This window comes from Salvia hispanica, chromosome 1 (assembly GCF_023119035.1).
Source record: "Salvia hispanica cultivar TCC Black 2014 chromosome 1, UniMelb_Shisp_WGS_1.0, whole genome shotgun sequence".
Classification (NCBI taxonomy): domain Eukaryota; kingdom Viridiplantae; phylum Streptophyta; class Magnoliopsida; order Lamiales; family Lamiaceae; genus Salvia; species Salvia hispanica.
The window spans coordinates 3394372-3416657 of NC_062965.1; the positions used below are offsets into that span (position 1 = coordinate 3394372).

At 39.1% G+C, this 22286-nt stretch overlaps 3 protein-coding genes across 3 annotated transcripts in view; all 3 read right to left on the reverse strand.

Moving 5' to 3' along the window:
• LOC125201579 (heat shock 70 kDa protein 18-like) overlaps window positions 1–7860 on the reverse strand; it is an 11725-nt gene extending 3865 nt beyond the window's left edge. Inside the window, exons 1-4 of the mRNA XM_048099752.1 lie at window positions 7647–7860; window positions 6235–7234; window positions 3101–3306; window positions 2050–3008 (exon numbers count right to left, since the gene is read on the reverse strand). Of these exons, the coding sequence (XP_047955709.1) occupies window positions 2050–3008; window positions 3101–3306; window positions 6235–7234; window positions 7647–7860 (2379 nt within the window). The remainder of the gene's footprint in view (window positions 1–2049; window positions 3009–3100; window positions 3307–6234; window positions 7235–7646) is intronic.
• A 7494-nt stretch (window positions 7861–15354) lies between these two features.
• On the reverse strand, window positions 15355–17426 carry LOC125222137 (heat shock cognate 70 kDa protein-like). Its single transcript, XM_048124613.1, has 2 exons — window positions 17213–17426; window positions 15355–16991 (listed from the first exon to the last, which is right to left on the reverse strand). Exons 1-2 carry the CDS (start codon window positions 17424–17426, stop codon window positions 15355–15357), a joined length of 1851 nt encoding a protein of 616 aa, XP_047980570.1.
• A 1649-nt stretch (window positions 17427–19075) lies between these two features.
• Window positions 19076–21267, reverse strand: LOC125224529 (heat shock cognate 70 kDa protein-like). The gene is made up of 2 exons (XM_048127944.1): window positions 21054–21267; window positions 19076–20709 (listed from the first exon to the last, which is right to left on the reverse strand). The coding sequence occupies exons 1-2, from the start codon at window positions 21265–21267 to the stop codon at window positions 19076–19078; spliced, it is 1848 nt and encodes a 615-aa protein (XP_047983901.1).
• Between the last annotated feature and the right edge of the window lie 1019 nt (window positions 21268–22286).

A 22286-nucleotide genomic window follows, 5' to 3' on the forward strand; every position in this document is an offset into this window, starting at 1 on the left:
GACTCTCTGTCCTCCTAAAAGAAGCAATATGTAAACTGCAAAATCATAGTAATACTACAATATTTAATGTATAACACTGCAATCAGGAATTGTTTCATAAAACTATATCTGTAACAAAAAAATAAAGTAATATGCAAACTATAAAATCGTCGTGTTACTACTTACTATATCGTGATGATTCTCATCGTATTACTACTTACTATATGGTGATGATTCCCTCGCATTACTTGGGTTAAGTTACTACTCCCTCTGTCCGACATTAGAAGTCTCATTTATGGGTTGCACGAGTTTTAAGAAATGTTAAGAAAGTGGATGAAAAAGAGTTAGTGAAATAGGGGTTTCACTTGTGTATATTAGTTTTAAATGAAATATGAGTAGAATGAGTTAGTGGAAGGTGAGACCCAATTACCATTTCAGGTAAAAGTGAACCGGAACTTCTATTTTTGGACGGACTAAAATGAAAAAACGAGACTCTTATTTACGGATGAAGGGAGTACTTTCTATATCATTTTTGTTATTTGTTTTAAGCCACTTTTATTTTTAATGAAGTTTCATGTTCATCTGTCTTTGATCTTTATTTCGTTTATGCTTGCACATATGAATTTACCAAAAAATAGTACTTCTTCCGTTCGATAATAGTAGAGTCATTTTGTCATTATGGTATGTTCAATAATAATGGAGTCATTTTCTTTATTAGTAAAAGTCAACACTTTTCTTCTCACTTACTTTTCTCTCTATTACTTTTTCCTCTCTCCTTCTTTATTATCTATTTATTTAATACATTACACACATTTTTCTTAATCTTTGTGCCAAAAAAATGTTTTCACTATTATGAAACGGAGGGGGTAGTATATTAGTTTCTTTAAATTCTACTAGTTCTTAATTTCAATAGTTTCCATTTTGACGACTATTACTCAGCTTCGACTCTGGAGTGAGAACGTCTTCGCTGTCATTGCTTCATTTCTGGAGGCGGAAAATTTAGTTATCATTCATACTACAGCCAACATTGTCCTCGAATACTTTCTTTTGAACCTTTTTATGAAATGCTATGAGCAAGCAAGCCTCTTTTCAATAATATGTTGTGGTTGAAATCAATGATATAGTAGTAAGTAACAGTACTCTGATAAATTTAAGTGAATCACTATTAGAAATCTAAAAAAACATAAACTAATTTCGGTTTTAACTTATATTCTAAATGCTAAAGCATAATCAATTAAAAGAGCAAAGAAGAAGAAACTAAAATATATAAAAAGAAGGAATATAAACTAGTAATAGTACCTTAGGAATCATCACACAAAATATGATAAAAAATCTAAGTTATAGACAAAAGTAAAGAGCCACGAGATCTTGCCAGTCATCATTTTCCATTCATCCTGTCTTTGCACGTTTGTTGGCGATTATGGGATAGAAAATAGTCTGGAGCTCTTTCATCTTGTCTTTAAAAACATAAATCTCTGCATGTTGGTTCAACTTTAACCATAGTGTGAAATACTCGAAAGCATCCTCCATCTTCTTCTTGTCTGCCGCTGTGACCATTGCTGCACTTCTGATGGCGTTTCTCGTGTCGTAGGCATAGTCCTCCAAATCATGCCTGACCTTAACCTTCTCCCTAAACTCATCATCCTCAAACTTATACTTCTTCGCGTCCCGAATCATCCTCTTAATTTCTTCCTTAGACAGCCTGTCCTTTTCGTTGATGATAGTAATGCTGTTCTTCGCTCCAGTCCCTATGTGATCCGCTGATACATTCAAGATACCATTCTCATCAATGTAAAAGCACACGTTGAATTTAGCAACACCTCTGGGTGCTGCTGGAATGCCTTGGACACTGAATACTCCTAGCAGAGAGTTGTCTGTTGCCTTGCTTCTTTCACCCTCGTACACTGAAAATGACACACTGGTCTGATTGTCCACCGCTGTTTTATAATCATCCCTCTGCCTCCTAGTTGGGATAGGTGTGTTCCTCGGAATAATAACACTCATCACATCTCCATTGCATTCAATACCAAGAGATAAAGGAGTCACATCTAAAAGAACCACATTCTTCACCTTATCATTTCCTTTACCACTCAAGTTGGTAGCCAACACTGCAGCACCATATGCCACGGCTTCGTCTGGATTAATAGTCTTGCACACCTCCTTTCCACCGAACAACTCCTGCAACATCTTCTGGACCTTGGGAATCCTACTCGACCCGCCCACCAGCACCACCTCATCCACACTGTTCTTCTCCATCTTTGCATCACTCAGGCAACTCTCAACCAGTTCCATACACTTCCTGAATAAATCCATGTTAAGGTCCTCGAATTTAGCACGAGTAATAGTAGAAAACAGATCAATCCCCTCAAACAATGATTCAATCTGAATTCGGGCTTCCAAAGTTGAGGAAAGGATCCTCTTGGCTCTTTCACAAGCACTCTTCAATCTCCTGACAGCTCTTGAGTTCCCACTAATATCTTTACCCGTCTTGATTTTAAACTCTTTCACGAAGTGATTCACCATCCTGTTGTCCATGTCTTGGCCTCCAAGATGAGTATCTCCGGCAGTAGCCTTTACTTCAATGACACCCGCCTCAATCGTGGCCACAGACACATCGAACGTCCCACCGCCAAGGTCGAAAATCAGCACATTCTTCGCCACATCACCCCCTTTATCCAGTCCGTATGCAATGGCTGCAGCAGTTGGCTCATTGATAATCCTCATAACATTAAGGCCGGCAATGGTTCCGGCATCCTTGGTGGCCTGACGCTGAGAGTCGTTGAAATAAGCAGGCACGGTCACAACAACATCGGTGACTGAAGATCCAAGGTATACCTCGGCAATATCCTTCATCTTAGTAAGCACCATTGACGAGATCTCCTCAGCTGAAAACAGTTTCTCCTCTCCTTTGTAGGTTACTACAATCATAGGCTTATCATCAGCACCAGGAACAACCTTGAATGGCCAAAATATCATGTCTTTCTGCACCGTTGAGTCACTGTATTTGCGACCGATCAACCTCTTTGCATCTACGATACATAAAATCAAAAAATTAAACACGTGCTTATAAATCCAAGAGAAGAGAAAAACTGAGATATAATTCATAAAAGAGAAAACTCACCGAAAACAGTGTTGATGGGATTTTCGGCGACTTGATTCTTAGCGGCGTCGCCGATGAGACGTTCGGCGGCGGTGAAAGCAACTTGAGACGGCGTGGTGCGGTTGCCCTGATCGTTTGGTATAATCTCAATGCGGTCATGCTGCCACGCCGCCACACACGAATACGTCGTCCCCAAATCGATCCCAATTGCCCGTCCATCCCCGTTTCTCTCCATTAATGATGCCAACAATGAACAGCTCTACAACTAAAAGAAAACAGAAGTATCAATAGGAATGCTTCATTAAATTCAACAAGGAACTGGAAACGCACTATACCGTTAAAAGAAGCCCTCTGATATGATCGGCGGCGGCTCACCAAATCGAAATATATGAAGTAAGCCCTGTCCTTAAGCGAGCCACTGCGTATCCTGTTAAACATCCCACACAATACTGTCGGGCCGGGAGTGGGGGCCCTTGAGTTGTGTTTAAACTTTCTTCCATTGCCCACGCCATAGCATCGTTACTCTTCTTCCCAATCACAACAACATACTAACATAGCCCAAAATTTGGGCCCCAAATAATAAACATTTTTACTAAGAAATTAAGGTTTTTATTAAAGTTTGATAAAAAAAATGTAGGAGTACTTTAACTTCATCATATAAATTAATTTATTTACCACTAATTTTCATGTTTACATATTAAATGTATATACATAAAATCTTTCTATTATTACCTAAGCTTGGAATTTGGTAGAAATTTATAGTAACAAACTTGAAACTACTTAATATTTTTTAAAATGTTCAAAATGTATATTTTTATTAGACTGTTTTGGGTATAAAATATTAAAACTAAATTGGAATTTTGATTTTTGATATGTACCCGAACTAAACCAAAAATTTGAATTTCAAAATTAAACCAAATCGAAATCGAAAAAAACCGAACCAACTTTAAAAAAAACATTTCGGATATTCAAAAACAATTATTCTTAATTAATGTTTATAATAGTATTAAACACACATCATTAATATTTTAATACATTGATATATCAAAATGTGCTGGTTTTTTGACTTTTTTCTTAGAGCACCCACAGCGCATCGCGCTACTGTCTCCTCTCGTCTCGGAGAGACGAGCCGGATAAGAGACGACAATGCGGAGCGCATCTCATCGTGTGTCTCGCCCAGAGGAGCCGTCTTTGAGACAACTCGCCAGGTCGCATGCTGTGGTTCGTGCATGACGCCCACTCGCCGGCCCGCGAGTGGGCGTCGTATATATCCATTGAAAATGTTATTTTTTTGTTTTTTTTTAAATTCAAGAAAATTCGAAAATTTAAAAAAATCACAAAAATATACTATCCTTTTATAGCCGTTATTTTCAATTTTTTAAATTTTTTTCCTATGTTTTTTTTAATTCCTCAATCACTTCTATAAATATCAAATCATTACCACACATGAAGCGTTTTTTTTCTACTTTTTAGGATTTTAAATTGTAATTTCATTTTATTTAATGAAGTGTGTTTTTATTAATTGAATTTGTAAAAATAAAAAATGAAAATGAATGAGTAGTTAAGAGATAAGATGGTTAAGAGATGGAGGGAGGCAGATGTTGTTTTTTCATTAAGAGATGTGGTGAAAAGTATAGTGGGGCCCATGAATAATGTTGTGGATAAGAGATAGTGTCGTGGATGACCTTATCTTATTCTATTCTAACATCTTTGGCAGTACTTCTTTCGTCACCAAAAATAGTCCATTTTAACTTATTCTGAAATTAGCCAACTTTCATTTTTTGGCAATTATTTAATTTTTACCATATTAGTGTATCTTCTAATGGCATGTTTTATAGGGGTGATAACTCATCTAGGGGTGGAATTTTATGAACAAAAATGTTCATAAGATTTCATCCCTAGATGAGTTAGGACCCCTACCAAACATAGCCTACAATACTTCAAACCATTTTATCATTTTATGTTTTCTATCACTTATACGGTTATACCCATTGTAACGCCGAGACAGAGTAGGGAGTGAGCGCCGGTACAAAAGCCGGACTAGGAGTGACTTGTATTTTTGAAGGGAAAGAATACATCAACAAATACTCGAACAGAGAGATTGTTCAATATGCCAAGTACGAAAACTGCATATTGGGAAATGGCTTAATAAATTTAATCTATGTCTATATTGTAAAAGTTGTTCATGAAATTTTATCATACTGTAGATATCCTTTAATATTTTTTTATTCTTTGTTCACCATTTAGTTGGATTCTCGAAAAAAGCTAAAAAGTATGCTGGGAAAAAGGAGCAAAGGAAGAAGAAACTGACAAAAGAGAAGGAAAATAAATCAACATAAAAAACAGAACGAATAAATAAGAAACTAACAAAGAGATGAAAGTAAACTAATCAAACAAACAATGTAACTTAGAGTAGGCAACTCGCGGGAAATATCACACAAAATATGAACAAAAATCAAGATAGATAAAAGTAAACACCAAAGAGATCTTGCGAATCATCATTTTCCATTCATCTTGTCTTTGCGCGTTTGTTGGCGATGAAGGGATTGAAAACAGTCTCGAGTTCCTTCATCTTGTCTTTAAACTCATCAGTCTCAGCATATTTGTTGGACTCCAACCACTGTGTGAAAGACTGGAAAGCCATCTCCATCTTCATCCTGTCTGTTGCTGTGACCTGTGCTGCACTTCTAATGGCATCCCTTGAGTTGTAGGCGTAGTCCTCTAAAGCTCTCCGAGCTTCAACCTTCTTGCTAAACTCCTCGTCCTCCCTCCTGTACTTCTCCGCATCCCGAATCATCCTCTCGATTTCGTCCTTAGACAGCCTGCCCTTGTCATTGGTGATGGTGATGTTCTTCTTGTTTCCAGTGGTTATGTGCTCCGCAGACACATTCATGATCCCATTTGCATCTATGTCGAAGCACACGTTGAATTTAGCAACACCTCTGGGTGCTGCTGGAATGCCTTGAAGGCTGAATTCACCTAGCAGATTGTTGTCTGTTGCCTTGCTTCTTTCACCCTCGTACACCGAAAATACCACACTGGTCTGATTGTCCACCGATGTTGCATAACGATCTCTCCACCTCCTAGTTGGAATAGGTGTGTTCCTCGGAATAATAACATTCATCACATCTCCATCGCATTTAATACCAAGAGACAAAGGAGTAACATCGACAAGAACGAGCGTTTGCACCGCCTCGTTGCCTTGACCACTCAACTTGGCAGCCAGCACTGCAGCACCATATGCTACGGCTTCGTCTGGATTAATGTTTTTGCACAACTCTTTCCCACTGAATAACTCCTGCAACATCTGCTGCATCTTGGGAATTCTACTCGACCCGCCAACAAGCACAACCTCATCCACACTGCTCTTCTGCATCTTTGCATCACTTAGGCAATTTTCAACCAGCTCCTTACACTTTTTGAATAAATCCATATTAAGGTCTTCGAATTTAGCACGAGTGATAGTCGAAAACAAATCATTCCCTTCAAACAATGATTCAATCTCAATTGGGGTTTCGATGGAAGAAGAAAGGACCCTCTTGGCTCTTTCACAAGCACTCCTCAATCTCCTAATAGCTCTTGCATTCCCACTAATATTCTTCCCCTTCTTTCTTTCGAACTCTTTGATAAAGTATTCCACCATCCTGTTATCCATGTCCTGGCCTCCAAGATGAGTATCACCGGCAATAGCTCTCACTTCAACGACATCACCCTTAATCGTGACCACGGACACATCAAACGTCCCACCACCAAGGTCGAAAATGAGCACATTCTTTGCCATAGTGGTAGAAGCTCTTTTATCCAGACCATAAGCGATGGCTGCAGCAGTAGGCTCATTGATGATCCGAACAACGTTAAGGCCGGCAATGGCTCCAGCGGCCTTGGTGGCCTGACGTTGAGAGTCGTTGAAATAAGCCGGCACAGTCACGACAGCATCCTTGACAGCTGATCCGAGATATGCCTCCGCGGTTTCTTTCATCTTAGATAGCACCATCGAAGAAATCTCCTCAGCTAAAAATTGTTTCTGCTTCCCTTTGTAGGTTACCGCGAACTTAGGTTTGTCGCCAGCCCCCGGAATGACCTTGAACGGCCAATATGTAATGTCTCTTTGAACCGTTGCATCACTAAATTTGCAACCAATCAATCTCTTCGCATCTGCATAATTCAACTAGTTGGAATTGGGAGAGAAGAGAACGTAACAAAAAACTAAAGCGCAAAACAAGCAATGCATTAAATCAAGAAAATATACTAATGCTTTGATTTGGTACTCATCACCCAAGATGAAAAGAAGAGACAAAGTATAAACGTACTCCCTCGTCCCATTAAAAATGATCCTTTTTTGTCTGTCCCATTAAAAATGAAACGTTTCTAAAAATGGAAACAATATCCTCTCTGCATTTAATTTTGTCTTACTTTACTCTCTCTTTATTAACTCACAAAACAATACTACATAAATTCTCGTACCGAAAAGCAAATGCTGCATATTTAGTGGGACGGAGGGAGTATTTATAATGATTTGAAGAGTAATAAAAGTCACGTAAAACAGTGTTTAACAGAGAAAACTTACCGAAAACAGTGTTGATGGGATTATTGGCGACTTGATTCTTGGCGGCGTCACCGATGAGGCGATCGGTGGCGGTGAATGCGACTTGAGATGGCGTGGTGCGGTTGCCCTGATCGTTCGGTATAATCTCAATGCGATCGTGCTGCCACGCTGCCACACACGAGTATGTCGTCCCCAAATCGATCCCTATAGCGCGCCCTTTACCAGTTCCGGCCATTTATGATGCAAACTACAACAAGAGCTGCAATTCAGAGAAAACAAAAATATCAAAACGAAGGCTTCAATAACTGTCGAAATTTTCAATCGAGAGAGGGAAAGAAATGGGAGCGGTTACTGAGAAGCGCACTTTAAGTCTCGCCATCACATCAGCATGCCTCTAGCTTCCACAATCCAAATGATACGATCTTATTATGTTTAGATATTTTAGGATTTGCATATCTTTCCAGTTTTCTTGCTTATATTTTAGATATTTGCATATCTTTGGGAAATGAAATATTTAGCGTGAGTTTTAATAAATTAAAGAAAAAATAAGAGCAAGACCAAAAAATAGTGAAAATAATGTTAGAGTGGGTTTATATTATTATAATGATATAAGTGTTAATGGTATTGGTATAAGTTGTAAATAAAATAATGTGTAGGGATAGTATGTTGATTGAATTTTTCAAAATTAGGAAGTTCATACATTTTGGGAACGAAAAAAAAGGGAATAGTTCATAGATAGAGAGAAATATATTTTGACTTATCTTTATTCACTGTTTCATCTATATTCATCGAATGTCATAGAGCTTAAAAAATGAGAATTATTTTGGAAAAACATGTATTCTAATATATCTACTAGTACTACATATTAATTTCGAGCTTAAAAAATAGATGTATTCATTTATTATATAAAATTATAAATAAAGAGTAGTAGTTAAAAATTTACTACTACTATAATTTTATTAGTCCAATTGAACAACCAGGTTAGCCAAGAACCTGAAAGTTTTAGATTAAGACTAAAAAATTTTGTAACCTAACATTATAAATCGAATGGCTCATATCTAAATAGTAGTACAATAATTTGATAGAGAGAGTTGGCCTGACTTATATTCCTACAAATAGTTTGTTAGATTGTGGGCCATTATGCAGGAGGCCCAAGTGTTTTAGTCTCGGGCCCAATATCCACTGCCCATCTACCTGCTGGCCCAGTTCTTAACCCTAGCTACGTGTCAGTGTGTGATTGGGTGTCATGGGTGTGTCATATATATACTCCCCCTTCTCTGATACGCCTTATTCTCTTCACTCTCTTTACTCTCATTCTCTCTCTGTTAGAACTCCTTCTCCTCTACAGATTTAGGGTTCTTCTACCCTTAATCTGGTGTGTTCTCTCTGTGTGATCTTGAGAGATATTGAAACCTCTGGTGTGGTTGTGAGGAAACCTCTGGTTTTCTAGTCTTGTGCTTCTTAGACTGGTTGGTGGTTTCTTGTTCAGAAGGGAGTTCTTCTGAGTTCGGGAGAGTTGTTGTTGTTGTGACCGGTGTGAAGCGATTGGTCTACGGTGGATGTGTGGTGGTGGATCTAGGGTTCCGATGTGACTTGCCTTGATCGACTGTGGTCGATCTGAGTTCTCCCTTGGTGCAAATCGGAGTTGGCTGGATAGTTGAGGGCCGGTTACATATAGATCTGTGCAGTTGTACCTGGTGCAACTTGAGCCACATCAAAACCTTGTTTTCTTCAAATCTTTGATTCTATCTTGCTATTACTTCTGCATGTTCTTTTGTCTTGAAGTTACTAATCGTTTACTTAGTGTTTCAGGCTCAATCTTTGCAGATTCTAGTTACAGCTAATATTCTAGTATCAGATCTGTTATCTGGGGGTTGATCTCCTCAGAACTGCTGTAGATATACTTGGATTATATCAAGCCTTCGGCTGATCAATACCTAACAGTGGTATCAGAGCCACGTTAGGATCAGTCAAGGCTTTGGTATTCACATAGCCTCGCTCCTATCGTGGATATCCGGTAAATCAAGAGATTTTTTCAGTCTCTTGGGTGGTATAGTACTTCTGATCTCACTCTCTTTTCTTTGTGTGTTTTCAGTGTGTTTCCTGGTATTGTTCTCTTGCTTCCGTTGTGCGTCTTCTTCTTTCTGTCTGTGTGTTTTCTTGGAGTTAATCTTGGTGGTGATTTTGCTTTAGGCTGCTTCAAGTAGTCTGCAAAACTTTGTGGTTGCAATAGGGCTTTAAGTCTACTCCAGTGACCCCCTGCGCCCTCAATAAATTGAGTGCTTGTGAACTGGGAAATCCTGGTTTCTAGATGCTCTGTTGTTCTTGACAACTTGTTTGTGCCTTGCTCTGTCAGAATCACTCCTAAATTAAATTCAGGTTTTCTGTTTCTGTTTCCTGTTGGCCTTGTGTTGTGCTGTGGTTAGCTGTCTTGAGCCCTTTGTGCTTCTGTGCCCTGTGCTTGTTTGCCTTTTGGTTCCTTTAAAAATGTCTAACCTACCTTTTGGACTCACTCCTTTCAATGGAAAGAGTGATTTCAGCATCTGGAAACAGAAACTTAAGTGTGTCTTAGTTCAGCAGAAAGTGTTTAAAGCCATTGATCAAAAGTTTTCTGATACTGATACTGATGCCATTAGGGCAGAAGTGAATGAGTTGGCCTGTTCTACTATTTTCTTGAGTTTGAGTGACTCTGTAATTAGAAAAGTTGGTGTTGTTGATTCTGCTAAGGAGTTATGGGAAAAACTTGATGATTTGTATACTGAAACCTCTTTTTCTAACCGCATGTATTTGCTTGAGAAACTGTTCAAATTCAAATTAGACATGTCCAAAGATATTGATGAGAATATTGACTGTTTCTCAAAACTTGTGCTTGATATTAAAAGATCTGGAGACAAAAATATTGATGCATATACTTCAATTGCCCTCATGAACTCCATTCCTGATTCTTACAGTGATGTTAAGGCAGCTATCAAATATGGGAGAGACACAGCCTCCCTGGATTTGATTGTTAGCTCCTTAAAGTCCAAAGAGTTAGAGTTGAAAGAGAAAAATGACTCCAAGGCTGCTCTGGACAAAGCCTTGCAGGTCAGAGGTAGATCCAACACCAAAGGAAAGGACAAGCAGGCTAATGGTAAACCCTCTGAGAAGGGAAACAAAAAACATTACAGAAATAAATCCAGATCCTCCTCTCAAGACCCTAAAAAGTCTAGGAGGTGTTACAAGTGTAATGAGTTTGGCCACTATAGTAAGGAGTGTCCTCTTAAGAAAAATAAGAAGGATGACTCTGAGCAGATTGCTAACATGGTCAAATCTGATGATGAAGGAACTTGCTTCATGCTACATGATGTTATTTCTGTGAATGCCTCTCTGGGAAAAGAGTTTAATAAGTCTGAGTGGTTGGTAGACTCAGGCTGCACCTATCATATTTCTCCTTTCAAAGATATTTTTACTGAATTAAACCCTGTTTCTAATGGTTTTGTTTCTATGGCTAACAACATACAGTGCAGGATTGAAGGCATTGGTACAGTATGCCTCAAATTTGACTCTGGTTGTAAGTTGACTTTGAAAAATGTGAAATATGTGCCTAGCTTGCATTATAATCTTCTCTCTTGTGCCTCTCTTGAGTCTGATGGTTTAGAGGGAAAAATGGTGTTATGAAAATCTTTAAGGGTTCCTTGTGCATGTTTAAAGCTGAGAGAAAGCATAACTTGTATGTTTGCATTGCTGAACCCTTATGTGATAATCCTGCTGCTCATGCTGTGAAGGTTAATAATATTGTTTTGTGGCATAATAGATTAGGACATATGAGTGAGAAAGGCATGCATCTTTTGCACAAAAATGGTTACTTGGTCAGTAATGATGTTAACATGCCTCTCCCTTTTTGTGATACCTGTGTGAAAGGAAAACAGCATAAAGTGTCTTTTCCAGTTTCTGTGCCTACTTGCTTAAGTGCAAATGTGCTTGAATATCTTCATGCTGATGTTTGGGGCCCAGCCTCTGTTCCAACACATGGTGGTTGCTCCTATTTCCTATCTATTGTAGATGACTATTCCAGAAAAGTCTGGGTTTTCCTGATGAAACATAAGTCTGATGTGTTTGTGAAGTTTCAGACCTGGATGAAGCTGATAGAAAACCAAACTAGAAGAAAGATAGGCACTCTGAGAACTGACAATGGTTTAGAATTTTGTAATTCTCAGATTGATGACTTATGTGTGAATGCAGGTATCAGGAGACACAAAACTGTGCCTTACACCCCCCAGCAGAATGGGGTGGCTGAGAGGATGAACAGGACCCTACTTGAAAGAGTGAGGTGCTTATTATCCTTGAGTGGTTTGACTAAGAAATTTTGGGGGGAAGCCATAATCACTGCTGCATATCTAGTCAATAGGTCCCCTTCTGTTCCCCTCAAAGGAAAATGTCCTGAATCTGTCTTCACTGGAAAGAATGTCAGCCTTTCTCACCTCAGAGTTTTTGGTTGCAGTGCCTTTATACACCAAAAGACTGACAAACTTGAGCTTAGGTCTAGGAAGTGTGTCTTCTTAGGATATCCTGAAGGTGTTAAAGGGTATAGAGTTTGGCTTAGGGATGAGCCAGGGTTTAGAGTGACTATTAGTAGAGATGTTGTCTTCAATGAGTCTGAGTTTCCCTGTCTCCCTAATCCTGGCACCCCTGAGGCCACCCCATCTTCTAGTGAGGTGGAGGTTACATCAAATGAGGTGGAGAGCCATGTTATCCAGGGGTTTGTTCCCACCCCTGATTATCCTCAACATGGTGGTGAAGATGGAGTAATCCCAGATTCTACAACCAGGGGAGAAGTTCCAGTTGTAAATAATCAAAGCTCTGATCCTAATAATGATCTAACAGATTATTTGTTGTGTAGGGACAGGGGAAGAAGGACCATTACTCAGCCAAGAAGATTTGCTGATGAAATGAACCTTGTAGCCTTGGCCTTCAATGTACATGAGGCTGATGGTGATGAGCATCAATCATACAAACAGGCTATTAAGTCTATGTTCTACCCCAAGTGGCTCTTAGCCATGGAGGAAGAAATGAAGTCCTTAATTCAAAATAAAACTTGGATTCTGGTACCTGAACCTTCTAACTGTACTATTGTTGAGTGTAGGTGGCTATTCAAGCTGAAGCAGGAGATTACTGGCCCTAGATATAAGGCCAGGCTTGTAGCCAAAGGGTTCACCCAACAAGAGGGGGTGGATTACACTGAGATCTTTGCCCCTGTGGTGAAATTTACAACTGTTCGGTTGTTGCTTGCTCTGTGTGCAATTTTCAACTGGGAACTCAAGCAAATGGATGTCAAGACAGCCTTCCTACATGGAGACCTTGACAAGCCAATATATATGAGGCAGCCTGAGGGATTTGTTGATCCCAAACATCCTAATCATGTCTGCCTACTGAAGAAAGCTCTCTATGGGTTGAAGCAATCCCCTAGGAGATGGAACATTAAGTTTGATCAATGCATGCAGTCCTATGGTTTTATTAGAAGTGCTTTTGATCACTGCCTATATTATAAAAATATTGATTATGTTCCTACCTTTCTTCTCTTGTATGTTGATGATATGCTCATTATGAGCCCAAGTTCTAATGCTGTTAAACATGTGCAGGATATGTTTTGTTCTAACTTTGAGATGAAGGACTTGGGAGATGCACAGAAGATTCTGGGAATAGATATTGTGAGAGATAGGAAAAATTCCCAGATGACTCTGCATCAGAGTTCCTATGTGAAGAAAATTTTGAGCAAGTTTAACATGGCTGATGCTAAGCCATGTACTGTTCCCTTGGCAGCTCACTTTGTCCTTAGCAGAGATCAGTGTCCTAAGGATGAAGATGAGGTTTAGAAAATGAAGAAAATTCCTTACTCCAATGCCATAGGATCAGTAATGTATCTGATGGTGAGCACTAGGCCAGACATAGCCTACTCTATCTCCTGCCTCTCCAGATACATGGCAAATCCAGGACCACCTCACTAGGAAGCCTTGAAATGGCTGCTCAGATATCTTAAGCATACTTCTCATTATGGTTTGCACTTTTCTAAATGTTCAGATGTTACTAACCTGTGTGGTTTTGTAGATTCGAATTATGCTAATGATAGGGACAAGAGGAAGTCAACAACATCCTATGTCTTCACTCTTGGAGGCTCCTGTGTGAGTTGGAAGTCACAATTGCAACATATTGTGGCTCTCTCAACTATTGAGTCAGAGTACATTGCTATCACTGAAGCAATGAAAGAGGCCCTATGGTTAAAAGGGGTTCTGAGTGAACTTAGGTTCCTTAAGCAGCCCATAGTTGTTTACTTTGACAGCCAGTCAGCTATCCAAGTGTGCAAGAATCATGTGTACCATGACAGGACAAAGCACATTGATGTCAGGTTTCACTTTATCCGAGATGTTGTGGAGAAAGGTGAAGTGTTGCTGGAGAAGATTCATACAGACTCCAATCCAGCTGATATGGGTACTAAGTGCTTGTCAGTGGAGAAAATGCTGCTGCATCAGAAAACTCCACATTGATAGTGGATGGGTAACACTGGTATATCAGGTTCTCTCCCTTTGTTGTGTTTTACCTCTTGCTAAAGTTCTGCTTTTTCTAAAAGGTTTTATAAACCACAATCTGTGGGATTTTTGCTTATTAATGTCTAAGACATTGTAGGCATGTTTTGGCAATGATGAAAAGCACAAGATAGAATCCACTGCCTCTCCTGATAAGGCCCAAGGTGGAGAATGTTAGATTGTGGGCCATTATGCAGGAGGCCCAAGTGTTTTAGTCCCGGGCCCAATATCCACTGCCCATCTACCTGCTGGCCCAGTTCTTAACCCTAGCTACGTGTCAGTGTGTGATTGGGTGTCATGGGTGTGTCATATATATACTCCCCCTTCTCTGATACGCCTCATTCTCTTCACTCTCTTTACTCTCATTCTCTCTCTGTTAGAACTCATTCTCCTCTACAGATTTAGGGTTCTTCTGCCCTTAATCTGGTGTGTTCTCTCTGTGTGATCTTGAGAGATATTGAAACCTCTGGTGTGGTTGTGAGGAAACCTCTGGTTTTCTAGTCTTGTGCTTCTTAGACTGGTTGGTGGTTTCTTGTTCAGAAGGGAGTTCTTCTGAGATCGGGAGAGTTGTTGTTGTTGTGACCGGTGTGAAGCGATTGGTCTCCTGGTGGATGTGTGGTGGTGGATCTAGGGTTCCGGTGTGACTTGCCTTGATCGACTGTGGTCGATCTGAGTTCTCCCTTGGTGCAAATCGGAGTTGGCTGGATAGTTGAGGGCCGGTTACATATAGATCTGTGCAGTTGTACCTGGTGCACCTTGAGCCACATCAAAACCTTGTTTTCTTCAAATCTTTGATTCTATCTTGCTATTACTTCTGCATGTTCTTTTGTCTTGAAGTTACTAATCGTTTACTTAGTGTTTCAGGCTCAATCTTTGCAGATTCTAGTTATAGCTAATATTCTAGTATCAGATCTGTTATCTGGGGGTTGATCTCCTCAGAACTGCTGTAGATATACTTGGATTATATCAAGTCTTCGGCTGATCAATACCTAACATAGTTAATGCCAACAAATCATTCCTCTTTCATTTTTAACAAAAAGTACAAACTAATTTCCATTAAAAATGTATTCATTCAAAGATAGTAATGAGCGGGAAAATTATCACCCTTTAGTTAACAACTATCTTGATAAATAAAATGAAGCCCACGATATCCTGCTAATAATCAATTTTCATTCTTGATTCATGTTGGTAATGATAGGATTGAAAACAGCCTCCAGCTCCTCCATCTTGTGTTTAAACTCATAAACCTCTGCATGTTTGTTGGACACCTGCCACTTTGTGAAAGACCGGAAAGCCTTCTCCATCTTCTTCCTGTCTGCTGCTGTGACCTTTGCTGCACTTCTAATGGCGTCCCTTGAGTTGTAGGCGTAGTCCTCTAAAGCATATCTGGCCTCAGCCTTCTTCATGTGTTCCTCATCCTCCAGCTTGTACTTCTCCGCATCCTCTATCATCCTCTCGATTTCTTCACTAGACAGCCTATCCTTGTCGTTCGTGATGGTGATCTTGTTCATCAACCCAGTTTCCATGTGCTCCGCGGACACATTCAAGATACCATTCTCATCAATGTTGAAGCACACTTTGAATTTAGCAACACCTCTGGGCGCTGCTGGAATGCCTTTGAGACTGAAATTACCCAACAGATTGTTTTCTGTAGCCTTGCTTCTTTCACCCTCGTACACCGGAAACGCAACACTGGTCTGATTGTCCACCACTGTTGCGAAATTATGTTTCTCCTTCCTAGTTGGGATAGGTGTATTCCTTGGAATAATTACGCTCATCACATCTCCATCGCATTGAATACCAAGAGACAAAGGAGTAACATCCAAAAGAACCACATTTTGCACACTGTCATCCCCTTCGCCACTCAACTTAGCAGCCAACACCGCAGCACCATACGCCACAGCTTCATCTGGATTAATGGTCTTGCACACCTCCTTCCCATTGAAAATCTCCTTCAACATCTCCTGCACTTTCAGAATCCTGCTCGACCCGCCCACCATCACCACCTCATCCACACTACTCTTATCCATCCTTGCATCACTCAGGCATGTCTTGACTAGATCCATACACTTGATGAATAAATCCATGTTAAGTTCCTCAAACTTAGCACGAGTAATGGTTGAAAACAAATCAATCCCCTCAAACAACGATTCAATCTCAATTGGGGTTTCGAAGGCAGAGGAAAGGACCCTCTTGGCTCTTTCACAAGCACTCCTCAATCTCCTAATAGCTCTTGCATTCCGACTAATATCCTTACCCGTCTTACTTTTAAACTCTTTCATGAGGTAATCCACCATCCTGTTATCCATATCCTGGCCTCCAAGATGAGTATCGCCAGTAACCGCCTTCACCTCAGTGACATCTGCCTCAATCGTGGCCACAGACACATCAAATGTCCCACCACCAAGGTCAAAAATGAGCACATTCTTGGCCACAGAGCTAGTAACCCTTTTATCACTACCATATGCAATTGCTGCAGCAGTAGGCTCGTTGACAATCCTCAAAACTTTAAGGCCGGCAATGGATCCGGCAGCCTTGGTGGCCTGACGTTGGGAGTCATTGAAATAAGCAGGCACAGTCACAACAGCATCCGTGACAGTTGATCCAAGATATGCCTCGGCGATATCCTTCATCTTGGTAAGTACCATTGAGGAGATCTCCTCAGCAGTAAACTGTTTCTCCTCCCCTTTGTAGGTTACCACGATCATAGGCTTGTCAGTGACAGGAATGACCTTAAATGGCCAACATATCATGTCACTCTGAACCATTGGATCACTGAATTTACGACCAATCAACCTTTTTGCATCTGTGTAAGAATTAATTAAATGTCATATAAGAACGTATAAGACCAAGAAACGACACATAAGAGTATAAGACCAAGAAAATGCCATTCATCTTACATATATATAACTTCGATAAGAAAAATGTATAGAAATAGCCATCTCTGTCAAACATAAAACAAATACAACATGGATCGGCAGCAGCAAATAAGATTAAAAAACATGGAAAATTGAAGAGAAAACTCACCGAAAACGGTGTTGACGGGATTACTGGCGACTTGATTCTTAGCAGCGTCACCGATGAGACGATCAGCGCCACTGAAAGCAACGTAAGACGGGGTTGTGCGATTCCCCTGATCATTTGGTATAATCTCAATGCGGTCGTGCTTCCACGCTGCCACACATGAATATGTTGTCCCCAGATCGATCCCAATTGCCCGTCCTTCTCCCTTTGCCGCCATAAATGATTGGTTGCGGATAACGTGAAGATTTCCTCACAGAACACAAAAACCAGAGAGATCAGTTTGAAAAGAGGAGAGTGGAGTGACCAAACATTGAAGCTAGTACCTACTTATAAGTTAATAGCAGTTGCATGCATCTTCATTCCGTTCAACTTCCACAACCACCAACTTTTCATATTCCCACCACGACGTAACATTCATTGCCCATTGCATAATTAATTATTTAGATGTTATAAAAATATTTAACAAACGTTAGCAAGTTAAATCGCTACAATTACTACAACTTTTAAATGTTAACCACACTATAAAAAATACTTCTATATGATTTTCTCATTTAAACTCTAATATAATACACATATGAAGATTTTATGCAATCATATATGATAAAGGTAGATAGAGTTTAGAGATGGTCAAGACTCAAGTAACAATATAATTATCATTCTATAATACTCTAAAAAAATGTTATCAATTTAATGAAGATAGATACGGTAAATATATGATATAATCAATTCTCATCCAAGGCAGGTTATGTGTACTACTAATATTTTCAAAAGTTGGAATTAAGAAGCTGTTAAATGAAGATTTATTTGTGTAAATTAGAGTGCAATGGAAGATATAAAAGATCTCGGACTTTTAATTATATATTGAATAATTAATTAATAGATAGATCAGTGATTAATAATGCCAGCAGATAAATGAATGAACAGAGTAGCCATTTCATGAGACGTGAATTTAGCACTAGAAATTGTGAAAAGCTGATACAGGCAATTTATAAAAACTAGTTAACAATATAACAATACTTACTCATTCGGGTCATACAAACACCAGTCAAACTATATGCTACTAGGTAAGACCTATAGTCCTCCACTTTTATAAAATTCTCTAATTTCATAGTACATTTATTCAAATTATAATTTTTCAAAATTTTAATAATTTTAACAAAAAAAATGTATAATTATAATTATTAAAATACATATTTAAAAACCAAAACTTACATATTATAAGCCAAAAATTAGTTAATTACTACTCAGCTCCGGCTATGAAGTGAAAACGCCTCCGGTGCATTGCTCCTTGCGCATTGGCTGAAGGCGGAAAACTTCGTAATCTGTTATGGCAACTTGTGGTTTCAGAGACTCGAGAGGTATGCAGCACATGCACCTCGGGCCTCTTTTTGGTGGCGTTGAGTACTCTTATCCCATGTGAGCGTGGTTGAAATAAGCTAGTATTAATATAAATTTAAGTCAATCACTATTATAAATCTAAAAATTTACTCCATCTGTCCTAACTAAATTGAGTCGTATTTCTTTTTTAAATGACTCCTAAGTTTAATCATTAACTATTTTTAAAAAAAAACAAAACATTTGAGCTCTCTTACTTTATTGCATCCAACTATTTTACTCTCTTTATCTTTCCAACCTTATTCCTCTCTCCTACTTTTCAAACACAATTTCTTAAATCTCCGCTCAAAAGTTGACTCAAAAGTTGACTTAACAGGAAAAAAGAGCAAAGAAGTGGAGTATAATATAATCTGCCAATAAAGTAGTAACATACATTAAAGCAAGGAACTCGTGGGAATAATTACACAAAATATGATCAAAATGTTGATAGATAAAAGTAAAGACCCACCAGATCTTCATCATTTTTCATTCTTATTTCATCTTGGCGATGATGGGATTGAAAATAGTCCGGAGCTCCTTCTTCTTGTCTTTGAGATCATAAACCTCTGCTTGTTTGTTAGACTCCAACCACTGTGTCAAATTCTCGAATACATCCTCAATCTTCTTCTTGCCTGCTGCTGTGAGCTTGGCAGCACTTCTAGCGGCGTTTCTTGTGTTGTAGGCATAGTTCTCCAAATCAGCCCTGGCCCACGCCTTCTTCCTAAAGTCGTCATCCTCAAATTTGTACTTCTTTGCGTCCCGAATCATCCTCTCGATTTCTTTATTAGACAGCCTGCCCTTGTAGTTGGTTATGGTGATGTTGTTCTTTACTCCACTCCCTATGTGCTCTGCTGACACATTCAAGATACCATTCTCATCAATGTCGAAGCACACTTTGATTTTAGCAACACCTCTAGGCGCGGCTGGAATGCCATCGAGCCAGAATTCACCTAGCAGATTATTATCAGTACACTTGCTTCTTTCACCCTCATACACCGGAAGGTCCATACAAGTCTGATTGTCAAACATTGTGACAATATCATTACAAGAGTTCCTTGTTGGGATAGTTGTATTCCTTGGAATAATTACCCTCATTTCATCTCCATTGAGTCCAATACCAAGGGACAGCGGAGTAACATCGAATAGAATGAGCTTTTGCACCTTTACATCGCCTTCACCACTCAACTTGGCAGCCAGCATTGCAGCACCATAAGCCACAGCTTCATCTGGATTAATGGTTTTGCACACCTCTTTCTCACCGAATAACTCCTGCAACATCTGCTGAACCTTGGGAATCCTACTCGATCCACCAACAAGCACCACCTCATCCACGCTGCTCTTCTCCATCTTTGCATCACTCACACATTTCTCTACCTGCTCCATACATTTGTTGAATAAATCCATGTTGAGGTCTTCAAATTTAGCACGACTAATGGTCGAAAACAGATCAATCCCCTCAAACAACGATTCAATCTCAATTGGGGTCTCCAAAGTGGAAGAAAGGACCCTCTTGGCTCTTTCACAAGCACTCCTCAATCTCCTTATAGATCTCGGATTCCCACTAATATCCTTACCCTTCTTGATATTAAACTCTTTGATGAAGTGATTCACCATCCTGTTGTCTATGTCCTGGCCTCCAAGATGAGTATCCCCAGCAATAGCCTTCACTTCAATGCTATCTCCTTCAATGGTGGCTACAGACACATCAAACGTGCCCCCACCAAGGTCAAAAATCAGCACATTCTTTGCCACGGAGCTAGTAACACCTTTATCCAGACCGTAAGCAAGGGCAGCAGCAGTAGGCTCATTGATAACCCTTACAATGTCAAGGCCAGCAATGGCTCCAGCGACCTTTGTGGCCTGACGCTGAGAGTTGTTGAAATACGCAGGCACAGTCACGACTGCATCGGTGACGGATGATCCAAGATATACCTCAGCAATATCCTTCATCTTGGTAAGCACCATTGAGGAGATCTCCTCAGCAGTAAACTGTTTCTCCTCCCCTTTGTAGGTTACCACAATCATTGGCTTGTCTGCATCGACAGGAATGACCTTAAATGGCCAACAGATCATGTCACTCTGAACCGTCGGATCACTGAAATTACGACCAATCAACCTTTTTGCATCTATTTAATAAATAGTTCAATTAGTTGAAGGCGGGAGCAGTGACAGATGAGGATACAACAAAGTTCAAAGGGTAGAAAAACAACACATAAAAATCCAAAAAATAAAATTTTTATTGGATATTTGGATTGGATTAGTAGCACATGCTCTAACCACATATGCTGCTAATTTCACTTCGATAAGAAAACTATCCTTACTTTTGGGCGGTTACATACATGTAACTTTATACATATAAAAAAACACAGTATTTGAAGTTTGCATTATACCCGTAGAAAAAAATATATATGGAAGCAGCAAACACCAAAAAATTTAATGACAACCATTAGAAACAGAAGTGAAAACTGACCGTAAATAGTGTTGATGGGATTATTTGCGACTTGGTTCTTAGCGGCGTCGCCGATGAGACGCTCGGTGGCGGTGAAAGCTACATAAGAAAGGGTGGTGCGGTTGCCCTGATCGTTTGGTATAATCTCAATGCGGTCGTGCTTCCACGCTGCCACACACGAGTAAGTAGTCCCCAAATCTATCCCAATCGTCCGTCCTTTCCCGTTTCCGGCCATTAATGATGCAAGCCACAAATGCAACTCAAAAAAAACAAAACTATCAAGAAGAAGGTTTCAAAAACTGAACTGAAATGCACAATACCAAAAGATAATTTGAAAAGAGGAAAATGAAGCCCTATTCTGATAAGCATAGTCCTACTCTGATTTAAGTCACCTCCACTATCACATCCTCCATCTTCCCAATAAACAAAGATCTAATCATTACTACCTCGGTAAGAGATAAGCATATTAGACTGTTCACTACCAATTTTGCGTGTATAGGATACACATTTTAAGATCTAATCATTACTACCTCGGTAAGAGATAAGCATATTAGACTGTTCACTACCAATTTTGCGTGTATAGGATACACATTTTATTAGTACTCCCTCCGTTCCTCTGGCGTAGGTTTAAGAAAGATAATAGAAAATAGATTGAAAAAGTTACGACGTGTGGGTCCTATTTTTATATATTAATTTTATAATAAAATATGAGTAAAAATGAGTTAGCGAAATATGGGACCACTACTAAAAATGATAAAGATGGATGAAAAAGGAAATAGGAGATAAAATTTTTAAGAACTGAGAGATAATTTTTTTCAACTTAATTTCCACTCTAATTCTTAAAATATGTGCGAACTTAATGAGGTTCAATTAATTATGGCTAGATGAGTATGCGTATTATAAATGTGAAAAAAAAAAATTGAAAAAGTTAAATGAAACATGGGTCCACTTTTATATATTTCCTTCAATTTCAAATTAGTCGCACTTTTTCATTTTAGATAATAAATTTTGAATTGATTTTTTAATATAATTAAATTAGAAATTTAGATATAATGAGTGTACACTAAATAAAGGAACACTTAACTAACATAAAATATTAATTAAATAGTCTAATTCTTACTTAAATAATATAAGTAATTTGGGATGAGTGAAATAGAAACGTGCAAGTAATTTGGGATGAGGGAGAGTATTAAATATAAAATGTTTGGTTTTTGACATGAGATTTTAGAGCATCTCCAATGCAAATAGGCCAGT